This window comes from Scleropages formosus, chromosome 16, assembly GCF_900964775.1.
Source record: "Scleropages formosus chromosome 16, fSclFor1.1, whole genome shotgun sequence".
Classification (NCBI taxonomy): domain Eukaryota; kingdom Metazoa; phylum Chordata; class Actinopteri; order Osteoglossiformes; family Osteoglossidae; genus Scleropages; species Scleropages formosus.
Genome location: NC_041821.1, coordinates 25,594,320 through 25,607,987, shown reverse-complemented (window position 1 = coordinate 25,607,987; position 13,668 = coordinate 25,594,320). Strand labels below are relative to the sequence as shown.

Below are 13,668 nucleotides of genomic sequence, written 5' to 3'. Positions count from 1 at the left end.
TCTTTCTGGCTCACTTTTCTCTTGATAAACGTGTATGTGTCGCTTGTGTTTTATAACTTTAATAATTTACTCAGTAACTGAAAAGCCTGTATAGGGGGCGTGGTGGCGCAGTGGGTTGGACTGGGTCCTGCTCTCTGGTGGGTCTGGGGTTTGAGTCCCGCTTGGGGTGCCTTGCGATGGACTGGCGTCCTGTCCTGGGTGTGTCCTCTCCCCCTCCGGCCTTACGCCCTGTGTTGCTGGGTAGGCTCCGGTTCCCCGCGACCCTGTATGGGACAAGCGGTTCAGAAAATGTGTGTGTGTGTGTGTGTGAGAGAGAGAGAAAAGCCTGTATAGAGCTACTTGTCTAATATATAGTGGTTTATGCTGCACTATGTGACAAACTGACTGTACTCAAGAATCATGTCTTCATGCAGAACTTGTTCTGTTGGTGTAATGTACTTTTTTTGTATTGTTCTCTGAGAAGTACATTGCTTTTCAGAAAAAGTGCTAAATGAATACAGGCAGTCCCAGAATTACGAACGCGTTCCGTGTCCTCAGTCCGTCTTAAGTCGGATTTTAACGTAAGTCGGAACAGTTAGGTTGTGATTGTCTTATTGCCTTAGCATATCGTATACCTTTCTATCCATAAAGGAATACTTCCGATACAGTTAGAAGAAGAAAGTGTAACTACAATATTTATAATAGACATCGAAAGAGATAATAAATGTTACTACCGTCATGACGAACAGAGGACACGAAGGAGGCTGGACCCAACTTGCAGGATCGTTGAAGATCCGAAATCGGGATCGAGGGAGAAGGCAGGCAGTCGTGATCAAAGAGACATGAAACTGGACTGGGGCACGATAAGGGACATGAGTTGAAGAGTAGAAGCAGGAGAACGAGAGATTTGAGAACACGCGCAGGGGAAGGGGGGGGTTGCTGTCTGGAGTGAGATTCCACAACTGGGGGGGGGGGTTGTTGTCTGGAGTGAGATTCCACAACCGGGAAGGGTCTTGTAGCCGAGAGAGACAGTGTGTGTGCGCGCGTGTGCAAAACGGATTAAACAAACTTTAATATTAGTTTTTTTCCATTGTTCATTGACATTGGCGTTTCACCTTTCACTTAGTTTCAGTCGTGATCGTTTCATTTTTCTTTGAGGAATCACTATTACTTGCAAAAAAAAAAAAAAAAAAAAAGGCTTCCGGTCAGTAAGAGAGTGGTTCGCAAGTACGGTTGTATGTAAGTCGGCCGTTTGTAACTCGGAGACTGCCTATAAATGTATAAAATAATACTGTGTATGTGCAAATGTTTGTGTAATTACTGTACATTAGTGTAGTACAAACATTAAATTTCTGCCCTAATTTAGCCTTTGTTAATTTCCTTCTTGATTATTTTAAATATCTTATCATCCTGATATTTTCATTACTATTTCTTTAAGCCACTTGTGTTTCAAGGGTGTTTGTGGAAATATTTGGGCATGTAAAGTCCAGGAATGCATAATTTTTTTTTTCCAGTTAAAATAGCGGCAAAGGACCTCCCGGTTTACAATCTCTTGGTATACAGATTGTTTTCAGGAAGGAATATGGCCCGTATAACGAAGGATTCATTTTCCAACTTGAATAGAGGGTGCAATAGGCTAGGAAACAGACTGAGGGAACAAGAGACTACTAATCGCCAAGAGAGCACAATAGAACCACTGATTAAGAATCCGCAAGTAGTTCTGCTCCCCTGGCTCCTTTTATACCTCCGTGTCCTACGAGACTGTGAGGTGATACGTAAGCGTTAACTAGCGGCACTGAGTGGCGCCGCCTCTGACCAGGAGGGGCAGTGACCCCGTGGGACGTGACAGCATATGCATCCAGAAATAAATACACACACACACACACACACACACACACACACACACACACACACACACACACACACACACACACACACACACACACACACACACACACCGCTTGTCCCATACAGGGTCACGGGGAACCGGAGCCTACCCGGTGACACAAGGCGTAAGGCCGGAGAGAGAGGGGACATACCCAGGACAGGACGCCAGTCCATCGCAAGGCACCCCAAGCGGGACTCGAACCCCAGACCCACCGGAAAGCAGGACTGTGGCCCAACCCACTGCGCCACTGCACCCCCACCAGAAATAAATAAATAAATAAATAAAAACTACAAAATATGTCATTAAGGCTGCAGCCATGCGTGAAAGACTAATCAGGTACATAGCGAAAACATCACTCATCCTGACAGGGTGTGGAGAGGTGTCAATGGCCTGGACTGCCATTATTATCTGCTCTCCTGCTGCCACTGACTCATGCTCTTCTTTTTCATTTATGAACATCTTTGCTCACTTCAGTGTCAGAGGCTTCAGAAGGCAGCAGGCACAATCATGTAAAACAAAAGCTAAGGGCAAATCACATTTTACAGGTCAAGGTCTATCATTAAATGCAGCAACTTACATTTATCTGACACTCTTCTCCAATGTACAGTGTTAAGGTACTTAAGATTATTTATGCAGGTGGATAATCTTACTTGAGCAATGTAGGGTAAGTACTTTGCTCAAGGGTACTACAGCTGGAGGTGAGGCACAAACCTACAACCTTTGGGTCCAAAGGCAGTAACTCAAATTACTACAGTACTAGCTGCCCTGGCTTTAATATGAAAAGCAGCATATCTAAACCTTGGTGATTTTAATTAATTTAGCTGATGCTTTTCTCCAAAGCAACTTACAATTATTCACCTATTTATATAAGTGGGTAATTTTACAGGAGCATTTTAGGGTAAAAACATTGCTCAAGGGTGCTACAGCTGGAGGTGGGAATGAAACCTGTGAGTTTTGGGTACAAAGGTAGTAGTGCTAACACACGCTTGCTTCCATATGCTTCTGCTGTATATTGATTAGAATGTTATTTGGAGTATTCACAAGAACTGTCAAAAATCACTGTGATATCAGGCCTCTTGGCCCTTCTGCCTCCTCCCACACGGTATCTCATGCCACTGTTCTCAATCATTCAGGATTAGTCTCTTCACCCTTTTCAAGGCTGAAAAACGTCTGTTCATGTAGTCAACAGGCCAGGGATCCAAAGAGTTGCAGGGTCTACTGAAGGAGAGCCGAGGACTTGACCTAAAGATGAGCAGGGATTTGGGGGGGGTCACAGAGGTCGGCGAAAGTAGGCGTAAGCGAAGCGGCTTGTTAAAAAACATTTATCTGAAGGAATGCAGCGCCTTCCCATGTAGCTGTTTGCGGTTTACTCCTGAGGGGATGTCAGCCTCATTTGGGGTGCAAAGGGTGGCACTTTTGCAAACTGGTTTCCAGCAACTGTGGTGCATACTCTTCAAGAGGTGAATGCCTAAGGTCAACAGAAATCTTTTTTTTTTTTAATTGAATGAATGAATTAATTAATTAAACTTTTTATTAATCCCAGAGGGAAGGTCTACTTGGTCGCAGCAGTATACAATATATTCCTTCTCTCTGAAGTAATGCATTTGCAGTAATAGAAACCTTTCTTCTTCAGATGAAAAGAACATCAAGCTAATGAATGCAGTTTGTCACATCAATAAAAATATCTGGAGAATTGGAGAACACCAGCTTGAGAGCCTCATATGAGTTTGCCATTTATATCTCTTGAACACTGTCTACAGTTATAGGTCCCAGCACACTGTTATACAATGTGTAAAACTGCATGAAAAACTTTCATTTAAGGTCATTACAAGCAAAATTTAAATCATTGCAGTCCAAACTCATGAAATGTCATGAGAATTAGTGGGTTAAATAGAAATATACACAGAGTATACAGAGTTTAACTTGACACTGGGCTCTTTTCAACAAATCCACATTTCTTGGTCAGGTGAGACTTGACTCAAAATGGAGTCTTACCCTTGACAGCTCCTGAAATGCCTTAAGAAGGTTTTGTCATGTGTAGTACCAGAGGGGTACTGGGGCTAGGTCTCATGCCCAGTGAGCTCCCCCTGCTTAGCTGAGCCCCCATTATTTTCATGCCCTTGACAGTTGGAGGTTTTGGAAGAAACAAGACCAAATATTTTTGCAGTTAAAAGTAAATCCCCCTAGCTCTAACTCAAACAATCACCTGAGCATTAACTCCAACCCTAACCTTAACCTTGAATCCTAACCATAATTCCTAACCCTAACCAGTGTCAAATTCCCACAACTTCTAAAAAAATAATGTGCTTCAGGTGAAGTGACTCTGTTGTCATTTACTGTTGTATTTCAGCAAAGGCTGGCAGCATTAAAATAAAACAAGAAGCAATGATTAATTAAACCTTTAGGAATGCTACTTAATATGCTATATCATGATGCAACACAAATCTTTCAATTTAATTGCTGCTGTCTGTTCTGCTCATTTCCTACACAGTTAGGTATGGCTATGGGCGCTGTCAGGTCTTCGTGCAGAATATTTATAAAGCAAACAAAATGTCCTCTTATCATTCCAAGGTCTTACCTGCTATGGCATTTAACAAGGCACTCAGTATGATTAAAAATAGGGAGAGGAAGAAAAAAGCTATATCAGAAGTAGTATTTTCTCCAAAGTGTCTACTAAATAAATACATGTAAATTGCAAGTGGACAAAGATATCATCTTAAACCTGACGTATAGAGTATGGTATGGTAAGTACCAACTCAAAGCTAACCCACGGCAACCACTCGTGTGGTTTTCAAGGCAAGTCAACGGAGGAAACAAAGGTGGGTTGCCAGGTTCTTCCTCTGCATAGTAGGAGAGGCAAACACAGGGAGAAAGAGAGGGCCACTGCACCCCAAGCAGGCCTCAAACCCCAGACCTACTACACAGCAAGGGACCAGCCAAACACACTGCGCCACTGCATCACCACACCACTACACCCCCCCCACATATAGAGTACTTAACTAAATCACACACACACACAGACCTACCAGAGAGCAGGACCCAGCCAAACCCGCTGCACCACCCTGCCCCCACTTAGCTAAATGTTACAAATATATAATACATAACGTTAGAATAAATTTAATACAAAATTTTGATTCATTTGATTATTGTGTTTGTTTAATAAATACAAACACATTTAAGAAATTGTCATGACCCACAGGGACAATACCCCTAGCGACCAGAGGAGGGGCCACTCAGTTCCAGTAGTCCAGACCTGTGCACCTGTTTACAATTTGGTAATCAGTCACATATAAACAGAGCAAACAGCTATGGCAGGATTCATAATCAATGTTCTACTGTGTTTTCCTTGCAAACCTTAGTTACTCACCAGTTCCTCAAGTCTTGTTCCTCAGGTGTTTATGTTCCACGCCCGAGTGCCTGTCCTGTCTGCACCTGCCTTTTGTGCTCCTGTCTGGGTCCAGTGCTCCAGTGCAGTATTTCGTCACACCTCCCTGTTCGAGTCCCACTCACAGATCTGTCTTTCACGTTTAGCCTTTGTGAGAATATACTTTGTGTCTGTGTGTCCCGTGTTCATCGTTTCACCTCCACTGAACTAGGTTCTGCATGGAGGGGTTATTCTACTCTACGTCCATGTCCGGGTGTTACAGTAGTACAATTTTCTGTCGGTCTCACATCAGGACGCAGCAGAAATAAGTTAGCTATTTCCAACCTGCAGGCTGTATTATTATAATAACATTACATTAAATGAAGAAATTAAAAAACAGTCACAGGAGCAAACCTTTTTCTATTTTGGGTATTGAGAGATATTAGAGTTATAGCTGTTCCTGGGTTTTCATGGAGGATTTAGAATTCTTCGTATTAGCAATAACACTGTTTTCAAAGTAATGGCATCCTCTGGAAGGTGGACGTTCCAGGCGAGCGCTTTGGAGTTCAGGGATGCTGTGTGATACATCAATCCATACAGTATGCAGCCTATTATCTTGGGAGGTTTCATAGCTGATGTACAGCTCTGATGCTGAAGGTCAGCGTGACAGCATCATCGCTCTGAAATAATGACGCTGCCAGTAAGCTCTTCAAAGGGCAGCCCTTATCAGAGCTCATCTGATCCCAGCATCCAGAAAACAGAGGCGCAACGTCCCAGAGGAAAAACATGTACATATCCAAAAGTAAAAATGGGGCGACCCTCAGATTTCCTTTTTGTTTCGTTAAATTTGCTTAGCAGGTGACTCTGTCCAAAGAGTCATTGAATCACACTATTATTGTGACTCTCATGCTCATACTCAGTTTTGAAATTGTTCAAATTTTTCAGGTGTTTCAGCAGTGGTCCCTTCTCAAAACTTCCCTTCTTTCTTTCCCTTATTATAAAAAAAAACTACTAGATTAAACAAAAACACAGATATTCTAGATTGTAAAGATAGAAAACTGCAGAACAGTTTGTGACACTTAAGGAATGGCTCCACAGACATGCAGTAATCCACCAGTTCAAATGCCTACAGTATTCAGTTTTATCTAATAACTGTCCATCACTGCAGTACATTCATTTAAATTCTTGGCCAGAAATTACAGGAAATCCCCATGCCCCCAGTGTTTAATCTCTTAATTAGGATTAATTGAGACCATACAAAGAATATGGATTTGGGGCCTGTTGAATGCAGAAATGTTTCTTTGGGCTCACAGATAAAAACACAAGCAATTACATTCTCAGTAACAGGTGAAATGTTTTAGAAAAATTTTAATTGTGAATTAACTGAAAAAATTATGTTAAATATACCTGTGTGCTTCCACATCCATGTGGTATTTACTTTCACCTTTCAGTTTAAAAGTCATTTTCACAGTGAAAGAAATGTTTTATAGGGTGTCAAGTTTAGTTTATTTTTTTTAATTAATAAATTAATTAATTCATTCATTCATTTTTTTTTTTTGGTTTGTTTTGCTTATGCAATTACTCTACTTTAAATTCACACCTGGTTTTAAAGCTATGCCTTTAATAACCCGACTACGTCTCTTCACCACTAAATCCAATCCACTAAACACTAAAAAGTTGATTGCAAAGGTAGAGCAGATTTTTTAAAGATTTTTTTCCTCTTAATTATTTGTAAATGTATTGAGCTTCATGTAAATTATTTAAAATAAAGAATCATTTTCAGTGTAATTCAGCATTTGCAGCATTTCATGCTTCATCACGGAGTGTTACATTATGTGACATGCTGCTGTTCTCATATGCCTGACTGACAGGCACATTGGACATTTCTGTCTTTAATCACACCTCACTGATTCATAGTTTACAGCTGTTCAACAGACTCTTCCCATTTTATGATTAGAATGTCCCATGACCTTGCGCTGTTTTATATTTTGCAGTATGGTGAAATGACATGCCAAAGCAAAATACAGTGTCACATCCCCTGGGAGAGGTTCTCCAACTGACCACCAGGGCTTCTCGCACAAAACGAGGTAGCAGGATTCAGCACATCTAAACTCCATAAATATACTGTATAAAACCATTCCTTGAAACAGTGAAGCACCTTTATAGACCTTTGGGAATGTCAGCCCAAGCTCGCAATCTTCTCTGCATGCTTACTTGCTTGAGTTTGATCTGCCCTGTGTTCCTGCCTGAGATGCACCTGTTTTCTGTGTGCTCCCCATATCTCCTCATTGTGCTTCTCTTTGTCTACAAGTCTCAAAACTTCATTATCCTTCAATTCCCATGGTCACTGTGTTTTCAAGTCTCTGTATTCTGCTGCAGACAAGTGTCACATCCACACGACATCAAACGTTCACCATTCCCCCTGTTCCACTTACAATTAAACTCGAAACTTGGGTTCACATATGTACAAGTCTCCATCAGAACATGGCAGCTTGCAGAAGTGAAGGTCCTTTGGATCCACTAGGTTGGAGTGTGGATTTTTTAACTCAGGTCTTCACAGTTGTTAATGCATGTTGCAAATAAGGGTGTTTTCATCTTCTCGCTTCATCTAATCTGTGCAGTACTCCGCCAGTAGCTAAATCCCACTGTGGATAAATTGACTTTTGATGGTCAAACCCTTATTTGTTACAGCTGCTGTCAACGGTCAAACTGTCATGGTCCCAGTTGTGAACTACTACTGCCATACCTTGAAAAAAGTAAAGAATGACATGTTGACACCATTTCTTTTTTCACAGACCTATGTCAAGATTTTTTTCTGTTAATATGAGCAAGCATTCAGACAATAAATGTTTTGGTCATTCCACACTGATGATCTTACCTTGAAGAAACTGGAATAATAGCCTTGAGAAGTTGTTCTCACGTCATATTTTTTTAAAGAATTTCCATAATTACCTTTTGACACAGAAATAAGCAAGTAAAAACATAAATTCTGAGTATGTTTATGAAGCATATAGAATGTGTACTAAGAATTATATTAGTGTACTTAAAAACTCTCATGTTATCTAGGTTGTCTAATTTATTCTTAGGTTTCCCAGAAGCATTACAGTTAGAAGTGTGGCATATTACAACCCAAATGGTCTGCTATGATCACCTTAGCATTTCTTATTATCTAATTATGTGTTCAGCTACTGACATAATGTGCACCGATCAAAACAGTGGTATTGGACAAACTGCCTGTGCTTCAACACGTGTCTGCATGCATAACTCTTCATTTGCTGCAAAATGCATTTTGGTTTACTCAGTTATACTTTGACTTGGAATAAAAAAACAAAAACAAATGCACATGTAATAGATTGAATTCCTTATTAATCAAATTAATCTTGATAAACAGTTTCTTTTGAACACTCCTCCATCACTTAATACAAGACACCATCAGCTTCAGGTGACACATACTTTAGGTAAGACTGAATGAAGGCAGACCCACTAAACACACATCAGCTACCTGAAAAAGGTAGAGTATCTGCCTGCCTATCAGGAGGACTGAAGCAAACTGGAGCTCTGTGCCCAATGCAGACATCACAGTGCAGATGATAAATAGCGCTACCCTGCTGGAGTATGAAGCTACCATTTCATCATGCCTTAGCAGAGGATAGGTTTTGATTCAGGAATTACTTCTCCTGTAATGTTAAAAAATCTATTTTTCTATTCTTTTCCATTCCTGTCAAAAAATCCCAGGAACTATAAGATGCGGAAGGAAAAGAGAAAGAAAATTGGGTTGTCAAAAGGCATAAAGCTACAGGATTTTTTTGAAGCTGGCAGAAATACCAACAATGATTAAAATCATGTTTCAAAGTGCTTTTAAGATTGTCTGGGCTGTCTGGGTAAGGGAAGCATTTAGACGGGAAAAATGGACAGTCTGTGTCCTGTTTTCCTTGTCATTGGGGACAACAAAACAGACACTTTGGTTAAAGGCCCAGTGATACAGAGGGGCGGCAGGCACACACCCTGACCTCTGATGTGCTTCCAGCCCACTGGCTGACCGCTGACACCACGACAGCAGGCACATTCATTTCCCACTGTTGCCGCTCGCAAGATGGAAAATAACACAAGTCTCTTAACTAAACGCCATATATGATGTACAGCACTCCCTTATGACATAAATCAACTGCTCTACAAAAACACAAAAAAGTTGTTTTCACAGAGAGTGCCTGAAGTAGGGGTAACGTGATGACGGAGAGCGTAAAGAGAAAGACTGTCAGCAAGTTGAGAAGAGCTCCTGCAGGGACAGTGTCAGCTGATAAACACAGTGACGTGTGTGTCACACATTGCATCACTTTGTTTGGTACGTTATCCACATCAGACTGGTTTTGCAGACAAAGATTAAAGAAAGTCTTACACTGCATTCATTCATTTGTCAAAATTTGGATTCTCTGCTGAAGACCTTTTTTTTAAAAAAAGAGCATGCACATGCAACTCTGCATTAGGACATACAGTTATCAATTATGCCCTAATTGAAAAATGATCGGCATCTGTGGCGCACAGGTGCATCATAAGTACCATAAATACAGCTGACCTGAGGACTTATAGGGAGGTGACTGCTTAGAGAATGTGTTTTTGGGTTTGTTGTTGGTTTGCACCCCTATTTCTTCTCTTCTTTTTTCTTTCCTTTTGGTTTAAAATAAACCTGCTTTTGGTGTGAAACATGATGTCCTGAATCCTGTGCATGTGCTCATCTCTATCCCACAACATGTCACCGTATATAATTTGTTAATGTGTAAATATTTATCCATTTGAGATAACCACTTGTCCTGATCAGGGTTATAGTGGTCAAGAGCCGATCCTGGAAGCGGCACACTGAACACAAAGCTGAAGAGGATACACCCTGGATGGGACTGCTGTCTCACAGTGCCTGGGTGTTGTGAGAGGGTGTGGGTTCAATCCCTGCTCAGTCTGTGTGGAGTTTGCATGTTCTCCCCATGTCTGTGTGGGTTTCTTCTGGGTGCTTTGGTTTCCTTCCAGAATCCAAACACATACTGTTCAGGTTCACCATTGCTGATGTATGGAGGAGTGACCTGTTTTAAACAGTGTATCTAGCAGTGTAAGTCACCTTGGTGAATAAGGTGTGTGGGCTGATGACACTACATAGAGTTTGTTGGCAGTCATTTTGGAGAAAAAAAGTCTGCTAAAAAAGTAAATGTAACCACTCACATTCCCAGTCAATGACACACTGAGGGCAATTCAGAGGCATCACTTCATTTAAACGGCATGTCTTTGGATTATGGGAGGATGCCAAAGCAACCAGAGGAAACCTACACAGACATGAGAAAAACATACCAGTTCCACACAGATGGAGTGGGGAGGTGGTTCTTTCACACCACCCAGGTGCTGTGAGGCAGCAGTGCTACTAGCTGAGCCACAGCAGTGCCCTTATATGTGTGTGTGCATGCATTTAGACAGATTATTTTAAGAGGATTGCAGCACTAACTGCAATCTTAGATACCCAAATACAATACACAAAATGTCAGTGAAGTACTGTCAGAATGAGATTGCATTCTCTCCTCACTCAGTCTTGTGTAATAAGAATACAATAATTTGTTGATTGCCTTCATTAACAGCCTGACTACAGGAGCTAGAATTTGTATCAAGAATCTTATTATTGTTGTGTAATCTTTTTTCAGCTCTGTAATTGCTGGGACCATTGAGTCCTGACAGGTTTACCAAAACCATTACAGAAATGTGCAGTGTCTTCCACACTTATATCTGCTCCATTCCAAGTTTTATATCACCTTGTTTGTTTCTGTTTACTTTGCTTCAGGTTTGGGTGTGAAAGGAGAAGCTTGTGAATTCCCCCTGATGTGCAGGATCATTAAAACACAAACACATCACTGGGTTTCAACCACAGAATACTCCAACAACTGTGGTCCAGTGTGCTCTTACAGTTGGCAGCCTCTATGGGCACCATTGCTGTCTGCAGGAATACAGCCAAGATAGTAGCTCACTCTCAACCATCACATAGTACACATTAACTTTTATTAATTTAGGTAAAGTTTTCCTCCAAAACAGGGGGTGCAGTGGCATAGTGGTGCAGTGGGTTGGATCAGGCCCTGTTTTCTGGTGGGTCTGGGGTTCAAGTCCTGCTTGGGGTGCCTTGTGACGGACTGGTGTCCCATCCTGGGTGTGTCCCCTCTCCCTCCAGCCTTATGCCCTCTGTTGCTGGGTTAGGCTTCGGCTCCCCGCGACCCCATATGGGGCAAGCAGTTCAGATGATGTGTGTGTGTTTCCTCCAAAACAGCTAGTGGTCATTTACCAATTTATACAGCTGGGTAACGTAATTTAAAAATATCTTGCTCTTCAGTACTGCAGTAGGATGTGGGATATGAACTTAGGCCCTTTGAGTCTAAAGGTAGAGGCACTAACCACTTTACGCCCCATTGCCTCTGTTTCACCTAAGGGTTTGGTTTAGGCATACAAGAAATAGCCATGTATTCCAATAAATAGAGTAACAACTAAATTTCCTTAGCTAATTAGTGTTCCGTAACATCTGAAATGTTTATTTTCAGGGAAACAACAAATAGACCGCGACCCGGCCCCGGATAAAGCGGAGGAAGATGGATGGATGGACAACAAATAGACATTCTTTTTACCACAATTCAAATTTCAGCTGCTTTCAGCACAGTACCATTTTAACCTAAAGCATGTTCTACACAAAGATACACTGGGAACTCACTCATGGTTTAGCACTGGAAAACTGCTGTGAGGAAATCGAACCCATGAATAAACAAGCCATGGTGTTGTCATGGTATTGCCATGGTTACTCACCCAGATGTTCCCATCCTGATGGTACGGTTTCCAGTTCATTCCTGTGTCACTGTAGAGCAGCCGATACTGTGTTGTCCAGTCGGAGCTGCTGTACCTGCCCTGTGTCGCTAAGGCAGTCACCTGCTTCCTTCCACCCAGGTCCACCTGCAGCCATTGGTAATGGTCGTTGTCCAGTGGAGACCAGCCTCCGGAACCTGGTGGGCAAAAGAGAGTATTACCTACCTCTTCCTCTCCCACTGTTAGCATCCCAGAAGTTTTTGCCTCAGGATTCAATTTCATGTTTCTATGGATGCAACCACTGGATGCATTTCTCATTATCACTTAGGTACAGTAATATAGTGAACATATAGTAGTGTTATAGTGTTACTGACACTTGAAGTAAATACACAACTCTTTCAAAATGGTTTGACGTTCACAAATAAGAGGAAAGGACTTTTCGGCAAGCTCGCTTGAGAAATGTATTTATAACAACTGAAATATAGTTTAAAGTCAATTCAGATGACCTGAAGGTACAGAAGGCTGTAGAATCAGTCTTTGCCTGCAGTTTGAATCCATGTGTAAGTGTTTTAAGTATTATGGAGTTAATTAATGTTCTTCTGCATCAGCTCTCGGAGTGATACTTTAGGTGCAGTGAAGTAAAAAATTTAAATGGCACAAGAGGATTTTCTGACAGTGTTCAGGGACAGACTGGGAAAACAAAGCAACTACATCAACTGATTGGAAGCTGCACGGCAATGTGGACAGTCCAGTATAATTCAATTACTGGATTGTAATGGCTCTAGTTTGACAAGATAAACAAAAAATTTGATGGAAAAGTCAATACCTCTGAGTCTCAGTGTGGAAATAGGCTAACTGTTCTAATCTGTTCCAACTGAAAAGGGACACAGGGAAGAAGGTAAAGTTTGCCCAGTGTAGTTCTGGGGATGCACTGGAGGGATTGTACCAATCCGGTGTGCTTCGAACAGGTTTGTAAATATCAGAACGACATGCTGAACTGAGCTGTCAGTGTTCAATGATATTGGGTGCTAGAATCCCAAGTGAACATAATCATTCATGATTAAAAAAAGAGGCATTAATTAAATAATGGACACAAATCATGGAAGACAAGTTGTCGAAAAGGGATGGGGATAGAGACATGTTTGTTACAAGGAGAGGTTTGGAGCCTCCACTTTTTAAACATCGTCTCACTTAGTAGTCTTTTAACTTTTTTTTGTAATCCACTATTTCTTTTTTCTTATTTTTCTGCTGTTATTACTATTACCATGGTGTTTATATTCTACATTACATGCCTGTCTGGTGATTTATGGCTACCGTTTAGTGAAATATCGCATGAGTTGGAACCTCTCTCAGTCTGTGTGGAGTTCACATGTTCGCTCTGTGTTTGTGCACAAATCAGTATACGTTATCCAAGTACTTGAATGATGAATCTCGGTGTAGCAAGTGGTGGGGAACAAACTAGGTTTGCTTGAGACTTTCATGTCTGCAGCTATGTCTCCTTCTCTCAATGTAATGCGTAAATTGTACTTTTGCTGAGATGTACGTTGCTTTGGACAAAAGCGTCTGTTAAATGAGTAAATGTAAATAGCTGTAAATGTTTGAATTTTGAGAATGATTCAAT

The 13,668-nt window shown here is 41.3% G+C and overlaps 1 protein-coding gene across 4 annotated transcripts in view; it reads right to left on the bottom strand.

The window, feature by feature from the left end:
- Nucleotides 1–13,668, bottom strand: part of LOC108919681 (contactin-associated protein-like 2) — a 392,807-nt gene that overhangs the window by 204,046 nt on the left and 175,093 nt on the right. For all 4 annotated transcript variants that reach the window (XM_018727885.2, XM_029258941.1, XM_029258940.1 and 1 more), the window contains exon 3: nt 12,051–12,244. In XM_018727885.2, coding sequence (XP_018583401.2) covers nt 12,051–12,244 — 194 coding nt within the window. The remainder of the gene's footprint in view (nt 1–12,050; nt 12,245–13,668) is intronic.